The 8,742-nt window shown below is 32.2% G+C and overlaps 1 protein-coding gene across 1 annotated transcript; it reads left to right on the forward strand.

The window, feature by feature from the left end:
* Positions 1–1,296: 1,296 nt before the first annotated feature.
* On the forward strand, positions 1,297–3,754 carry LOC127119819 (phosphoribulokinase, chloroplastic). The gene is made up of 5 exons (XM_051050147.1): positions 1,297–2,063; positions 2,429–2,513; positions 2,620–2,704; positions 2,945–3,189; positions 3,290–3,754. The coding sequence occupies exons 1-5, from the start codon at positions 1,498–1,500 to the stop codon at positions 3,539–3,541; spliced, it is 1,233 nt and encodes a 410-aa protein (XP_050906104.1). The 5' UTR covers positions 1,297–1,497; the 3' UTR covers positions 3,542–3,754.
* The last annotated feature ends 4,988 nt before the right edge of the window (positions 3,755–8,742 follow it).

Consider the following 8,742-nt stretch of genomic DNA (forward strand, 5'->3'; position numbering starts at 1 on the left):
TGAGTGCTATGATTGATCTCTACTGAGTCTTTCTACCTGATGCACAGAACCAGGTGTTCATCCATTCTAGGGTGACATAGAATGAGATGTCGTGACATCTGTGAACGTGTGCATATTAGTACAGTGTTTAATAACTGTCTTACTGTATTAGTTACAATGTTAGATCGGATGTCATGACTTGGAGTAGAACATCTGAATTCTGACTACACCAGAATTTCAACTGTTTCTTTCTAGCTCTTACCTAAATAGATACTTGTGATCCCTCGAGAGTCTATTTCCCAATAACTGATAATATTCTTTTCGATTTGCGAGTGCCTTATTTTTACCCAATATCCAATAAGAGTAATTTACCTCCTAGAATGTTGGAATATGTGTACTCATCATTTACATTTACACATTGGCACAATATCTAATGTTGTAATAGAAAAAAAATACTTTAATACTACTTTCACTATGTTAGTTGTATTAATTTGACCATTTGATTCCTACTATATAAAAAAAACACTTCACTATTGTAATCATTTGGAATATGCTATATGCACCTTACAAACCTTCTTCCACATCTTTTTGTGACACTATTTTGGATGAAGAAATGTGTGTGTGGTCCTATGATTAATAAAACATATCCTCCAATTTCCAATAACATGAGTCCACTGTTTGATCTAAAAAAAGAAAAGAAAAAGAAAAATTGAAGTCATTAATAAATCTCACACAAACACACACTCATAGAGTCCAAGATAGAGTTGGATGGCATAACCTCCCCATGAAATCTACTTCACTCCACACCCTTTATCCCTCATCTTCAAATATCCACCATATTTATGCCACGTGGCATGTCAAATATCCATGTTACACTAACCACAGAGTCCTTTCCTATATTGGTTTTTTTATTCCACATATGCCATAATCTAATCAATTTCATTGTTTTTAAACAACTTGCTAATAATGGTTCAAAGAAGAAAAATCTAAAAAGACTACTATAGCCTTTTACAATGGACTAACACCACTCAAATTCCTGTTTTCCTAAAAACATTACAAACACTTCCACATATTTGTCACAAAAACTAGGGGTAGTCACAGAAACACAAATATTAAATAATATATAAATAAATTGATTAACATCCATTTTAGTGTGTAAAGTGTTACTAATATAGTGTTTAAATATATATAAATTCTGTTAAGATTGAACTGTAATTAATTGAATAATTTTATACAATACTTTCCAAAGTTAAAAATAGCAACTACATATTGAGGGACTAAAATAATTATTCATTTTTTTTTTTTAAAAACCTCTTGTTTTTACTATTTATTTTCCTGCTAACTCCCTTTGTTTTGGTTCTAAATTCCACCTCATATATTTTATGTGTTCCAAACTTTTTCTTAGAATAAATGTCCCTTATCATTATTAATCCTCTATCCAACATAAACTCATTTCTTCTTCAAAATTTTCTTTAACTTAGAAAAAAGAGAGAGAGAAAAAGAAATCTCTCAGAAACAATGGCAGCTTGCACTGTCTACTCAACACAAACTCTAAGAACAAACATCTCAATTCCAACATCATCAAAAACAAACGTTGGACTCCATCAAAAACAAGTACTTTTCTTCACAACAAACCAGAAAAACAACAGCAGAAGAACAAACAGCAACAAAAGATACTTGATAACATGTGGAGCAGGTGACTCACAGACAATTGTGATTGGTCTAGCAGCCGATTCCGGTTGTGGTAAAAGTACTTTCATGAGAAGACTCACAAGTGTTTTTGGAGGAGCAGCAGAGCCACCAAAAGGTGGTAATCCTGATTCTAACACACTTATCAGTGACACAACAACTGTCATATGTTTGGATGATTATCATTCTTTGGATAGAACCGGTAGAAAAGAGAAAGGTGTTACTGCACTTGATCCAAAAGCTAATGATTTTGATCTCATGTATGAACAAGTTAAAGCTATTAAAGATGGAAAATCTGTTCAAAAACCTATTTATAATCATGTTACTGGTCTTTTGGATGCTCCTGAGCTTATTAAACCTCCCAAAATCTTAGTCATTGAAGGTCTTCATCCAATGTAAGTATCTCTACTGTTTTTTTTTTTTTTTGCTATATTTAAGGAACATTAGTCATTAGTTGTTTTTCTTGTGAATCTTGAGAATCATGATGTGAGGATGTTATAGTTGTTTGATATACCTTATCTATTTTTTATGATTGTGTGGTCAAGGAATTTGCAAGTGAATTTGTTATCTTTCATTATATATGTAGTGGGCCAACATGCATTTATGGTCCAATATTGTTACTATATAATAAAATAGATAGTTCAAAACAATATTATTCCAAAAGAAAAATAGTGTGCCATATCATATGTTGCTTTTAATCATGTAGCTTTTTATTAGCTTATGATTTGATTATTAATTTGAGATTTTTTCTTGCATGCAGGTATGATTCTAGAGTTAGAGAACTCTTGGACTTCAGTATTTACTTAGACATTAGTAATGAGGTGAAATTTGCTTGGAAAATTCAGGTAGAGACATATAATTTTCATGAGTTCATAAAATCGACAATTCAAAAGTTGATTTGTGATGCTTCTCATTCATTATGGATTAACAATTATTTGACAAATATTTCAGAGAGACATGGCAGAACGTGGACACAGTCTTGAAAGTATCAAGGCTAGCATTGAAGCAAGGAAGCCTGATTTTGAAGCTTATATTGGTAATAATCAATTAAGATTACAACTCAATTGTTCACTATTTTTTTTAGTCTTAAACAATTTAAGACGAAATTAGAGACATATTAATTTTATCGGTGTCTGAAAATGACACAAATCATGTAGTTCCTTTCAATCACTTCCATTTTCTTGAATAACCATCAGCGTCTATGTGTCAGTATTGTTTCTGTGTCAGTGTTTCATATATGCATGTGTTGATTAACTTGTGCACTTGCAATTTTCAGATCCACAAAAGCAATATGCAGATGCAGTGATAGAAGTATTACCAACTCAACTCATCCCCGATGATAACGAGGGAAAGATTTTACGAGTGAGGTTGATACAGAAAGAGGGTGTTAAATACTTTAGCCCAGTTTACTTGTTCGACGAAGGTTCAACAATTTCATGGATACCATGTGGAAGAAAACTCACATGCTCTTATCCCGGAATCAAGTTCTTCTACGGACCAGAAACATACAAAGGAAACGAGGTATATGTCAATCAACAATTAGTCTATTGTTCAAAATAATATATCAACTTTTATGTTTTCGATATTCTTATTTTCTTTCGATAATCTCTCTGCGAAATAGGTGTCAGTTGTGGAAATGGACGGACAATTTGACAGACTAGATGAACTGATATATGTTGAGAGCCATTTAAGCAACTTATCATCCAAATTCTATGGAGAAGTTACTCAACAGATGTTGAAGCATGCTGATTTTCCTGGTAGCAACAATGGAACAGGTCTGTTTCAAACCATTGTTGGTTTGAAGATAAGAGATTTGTTTGAGCAGATAGTAGCAAGCAGGGCTGAGACTCCAGTAGGAGCTGCTAAAGCTTAGGAAGAACTTGCCTTATATATACATAATATTATTGAAAAGGGAGTAATTGAATTTTATTCTGAAAAAATAATTTCTTACTTTTTGTGTATTCCACAATTCCTGTATTGTATGTTGTTTTGTGTATGAAAAGACTTTGCTTGTATTTATTTATGTAATGTAATATGTTGTTACTTATAATATAGAGGAGGAGAAACAAGACTGAGATTTCAGTTATGTTCATGTCCAATTGCATCTAGAATATGGTCTTGCATTCTTTCTACCATCATGAATTGCATAGTTGTCATTTGGTACTGCAAAAATTAATGAAGATTGAAAAGCAAGAAGTCTAATTGAAATTCAATGGTTAGCATGATCATCTCCAATGTCTTCTTAGCTGCCTACTCTTTAAAATTGACCTCATATGGTTCTACCTGAGTATGTGGTTCTATTTGTTGAAGGCATTTTGATAATGGTAAAACGAACAAAGTAGGATATCAAGAACATCATTAACGAATGAAGAAAAAGGAATAATTTAAATAAAAAAACGAGAAGTTTTTGATAATTGATTTAAAAGATCAAATGCAAATAAATAACATCAAGAATGAACCTAGATGATAAAAGTTCGTCTTCTGATTTGAAGCTCAAGTTTTATATCTTTCTAGAATTAATTATGTGAAATAAATGTGTTTCTCTTCAAAAACTTAAATCAAACACACACTTAAAAATATTTTTCAAAATTTTATATCTTTTCAACTTCTTTTGAAAAATTCTTTGGAATTAGAAAAAATATTTTTCAAACTAAACATAATCGAATAAGAAGTGTTTGTAATTGATTATGAAGCAAAATACGATCTAAAATCTATTAAGGTGGTAAAGTAATCGATTGTGGACATCCAATGATCGATTATGGTTCAGATTTAGTAAAAATTTCATTTTTTTTCTTATGCATAACTGATTATTATCATAGGAATAATTGATTATGGCCTGGAATGGGTTTTTCTAAAGTCTCCAAATTTTCCTTAATATTTTACTATAAAAGATTATCTTAGACTCGTTTGAAAACAAACAAGTTTTATGGTAACAAAATCTTTCACCTCTATTGTTACCTCGTCCTTAAAATTTTCATATAGATGTCATATAGTTTTAGTATTGAGAGAGTTATCTCTTAAGTAGTAACTTGTGTAATTTGTTGTTTTAATCTCTTATTTGTATCTGTAAAACCATGAGAGGGTTGTTCTCTTGAACTCATATAATATAAATGTTGCAAGTTGATTTGAGGTAAAAGTATGGTGTAAGAGGTTGTAGGTTGAACCTTTAATAAAAACTCAAATTGATAATGGAAATCTCAAGGTGCTATACTTGAGAACTAAACGTATGCCTTATGTTTTGAGTCGAATCAAGATAAAATTGGTGTGTTTTTTTTTATGTGTTAACTTTTTATTTTCTTATACTTTTTATTTGTTTTCTTCTACTTTGTGTAATCTCTTCTTAAAATCAATCTAAAAGTTATTTTTATTCAAGTTTTAAAAACTTTTTTATATAACAATTCAAACCTCCCCCTTTTATTGTGTTTCAAGTCACTTGATTGATAAGTGGTATCAAAACCAAATTCTTGTTTAAAGACTAATTTTTTAAAGATGTAGGATGACTTCAAACGATTCATTAAATAAATTTTTATCTTTCAACAATGAAGGGTAGGTGTACTAGAAAGAGAAAATGAAAAAAAAATATTGAAGAGATGGATTGTGATATTTAGGACGTTGTAAACAATGGTCATTTTATTCCCACATATCAAGTTAACGATGTGGCAGAAAACAAATCTAGAAATTTATAGACGAAAGAGGATAAAATAAAAAGTGAAGTACAGTTTGAAAGTTAAAACCATCATCACTACCACTTTAAGCATTGATGAATTTGATATATCTGTTAGCCAAGTGAAACTAGCGTAACTATATCTGAACGCATCGCACACTCGAAGTTACAACAGAGTCGCCATCGAACTTTATTTATCCCAAAAAAGGGAAGGGAAAATATCGATAAAACCCAAGGGAAAAGAGAAATGGGTAAGAAAATAGGTTATGCAAGGGGAAGGTATTAGCACCCCTCACATCCATGGTACTCCATGGGAATCGTTTCAATTTCTCTTTGCTTGGATGGGTGTTACTATCTTCGTGTATCTGCAAAACAGAAAATGGGTTAGGAAAAGAGTGCTCGAGGAGGATTGGGATCCTCATGCCTACGTATTCTCATAGTGGAATGAGAAAGTCAGAGCCTCGTAGTTCTTGGACTAAGACTGGAAGAAAGATATGATTGGGAGGTGTTTAAACCTGAAAAGGCTAGAAACTGACTGAAGCGGTGTTTAAACCAAAGGAATATGATTGTGGTGTTTAAACTAGAGGTCAAAAAAGGTGGTGTTTACACCAAATAAGTGTTGTTTAAACTAAAGGTCGGTGTTTAAACCGAAAAAGAAGCAAGAGTTGTGTTTAAACTAAAAGAGTGGTGTTTAAACCAAAGATCGGTGTTTAAACCGAAAAAGAAGCAAAAGGTGGTGTTTAAACCAAAAGAGTGGTGTTTAAACCAAATGTCGGTGTTTAAATCGGGAATGAAGAAAAAGGTGGTGCTTAAACCAAAAGAGTGGTGTTTAAATCAAAGGTCGGTGTTTAAATTGGAAAAGAAGCAAAATATGGTGTTTAAACCAAAAGGAGCTTGGAATGAGAACCACAGGGCTAGTTGCAGACTTGATAGTGACTTGACTTGACTTGCACTGAAGTTTGTGAATAAAGGTGAACACTTTGAGCAACTGGATCATTCGTCTTGTACCCAAAATATTCAGAATGAGGACAGGAATGTTCCCTCTCACCCCTTCTCTACTGCTTAAGGGTCATGGAATGCAATTCTTGTCAATGTCTGACAAGTTGTTGAAATAGGTTCTCAGGGATGCTTTGTGGTGATGAGGAAGATGGTTGATTCCTTAACTTGAGATTGAGGTCTTGTACTTATTAGGAATCTTGAGATCCAAATTAACAGAGATAAGTCCCATCAAGTGACCAAGAGACTTATGGTCACCTGACAAAGACAAAGGGAATGTGTCCAAAGTCAAAGGATCTAGTTAATCAAATAGAATTTGATCAAGTTAAATCAAAGGGAGGAGATGGATAAAACACAATGCATGATCATACAAAGACTGGCCTAAGGTATCATTGTTAGGTAGCCCAAGAGTAAGCCATGTGGGTGACAAAGTGTACTAAGCCTAGGTCTCATTGTTAGGTATTCCAAGAGTAAGTCATGTGTGTGTTAATGTGGGCTAACCTAAACAAATGAATGTGATAAGAAGATGTATAAGCCAATGAACAAAAAACAAGATGACAAGATCACAAGTTTAAAAGTTCAACAGGTGAATAAGATGTAAGTAACCGAGAGGCCAATGAGTCCAAGGTCACTCCAAATCAAGCATAGGTCTAAGTCTTAAGTCCAAAGTCCAAAGTCTTCAACATCACTCCAAGTCAATCATGGTTCTTAGGATCGAGTCTATCCATTTTATCATGTTTTGATTCATTGAGATTGTCAAGCAAACCAAACACAAGATAAGAAGCATAAGATGAACAAGACAAGATGAGTAATGTATGAAGTGAGATGATGAATAATGAGACATAAAAGTAACTTGCAAGAATATAAAGTGCACAAAAGTAAATTTCATAAAGTAAATGTTAGAAGTTAGAGTAAATGGTCAATATATTGTGTCGAGACAACTTAGCGCTATGTTAAGCAATCATAGCACAATCTATATGAAGATCATATTATGGGAGGTCGGGCAATGACAATTTATGTGTCAAACATGTTAGAGTAATAACACAAGTTATACTCCTAAAACATGTAACACAATTATTAAAACAAAGAAGAAAGATAGATGAAGAATGAGAGATTAGCAAGCAAACTCAAACAATCACAAAGGATCATCTATCAACAAATCAATGGATACAAACATATGATACACTAAGGGATAATCTATCACTAATCCAAAGTGTCAAAGATTATCATATGAGCATCCATCAACATGTTTGAAATATTGAAGATTCAATCAACCATACGATCATTTATGGATGACTTGAAGTGTTGAAGATAGGATCAACAAAGCAATCACTCAAGCAAAGTCAAAAGGATGACAAAATTTAAATTAAAACTTAAATAATAATGAATTAAAAGGATTTAAAAATGATTTAAAATGGAAAATAAAGAGAAAATTCCAAACCATAAGCAAAACAATGAATAAATGGTTAAGAAAAATACACAAAGTCCTAAATATTACTCATGAATGGATTTCAAAAATTGGATGCAAAAAGTCTTGAAAATGATTAAATTAAATAAATTGGAAATGAAAATTAAAAAGAAAATGAAATAAAAATAACCAAAAATACAAAAATGATTTTAAAAATTATGAAAATATATATATGAGATGCAAAATATTTTTAGAGACTTTGTGTAAAAAATTTGGATGAAATTGAATTAAAAATGAGTGAGAAATTAATTGGAAAATAAATTGAATTAATTAATTGGAAAATAAATAAAATAAAATAAAATGAAATAAGGCGCCAACGGTCAAAAAGTTCAAAAAAAAACACGTTGGCGCAATATGGTTGGGTGAGATTCCAATTTGGCACCATAGTGCATGCATGCTCAACTTCATCTTCAACCGTCATCTTGATTTTGCAGATCTATGAACTCGTATTTTTAGAAATACCTAAGCATGGAGTTAGTTTCGCAACACATCATCATTCATGTCTCCTTGCATCAGAGTCATTGATTGGCTCTGAGCAGGGACAATTTTTCTCAAATGACTAATACAAAAGATAAATGAAAGCTAATATAGGGCTTTTGATTAGCGGAATAATGCGAAGAGACTGGTAACTTGTTTGCTCAAGGATTTACCTCGTAACTACCTTTCTAGTTGAAGCTTCGAAGGTCAACAATGGTAGAAATGGGAAGCAAGGTGCAAGAGGTTCAAATGCAAAGTAATGATGCAATTCGCTTCAGATGATGCCGATGAAGCTTTTTGAGCAAATATTTGAGGTTAAAAGAGCTTGAATCGAAGAAACCACAAACTGGTTTTGGAGTAATATCGGGTTCCAGTGAGACAGTGTTTTTCTGGTTTTCCAAGCTTTTAAATAAAGAAAAATCACTCCCATGTTTATAGGAAATGAAATGGAAAGCTCACACATGCCAAA

The sequence above is a fragment of the Lathyrus oleraceus genome, chromosome 2 (genome assembly GCF_024323335.1).
Source record: "Lathyrus oleraceus cultivar Zhongwan6 chromosome 2, CAAS_Psat_ZW6_1.0, whole genome shotgun sequence".
Classification (NCBI taxonomy): domain Eukaryota; kingdom Viridiplantae; phylum Streptophyta; class Magnoliopsida; order Fabales; family Fabaceae; genus Lathyrus; species Lathyrus oleraceus.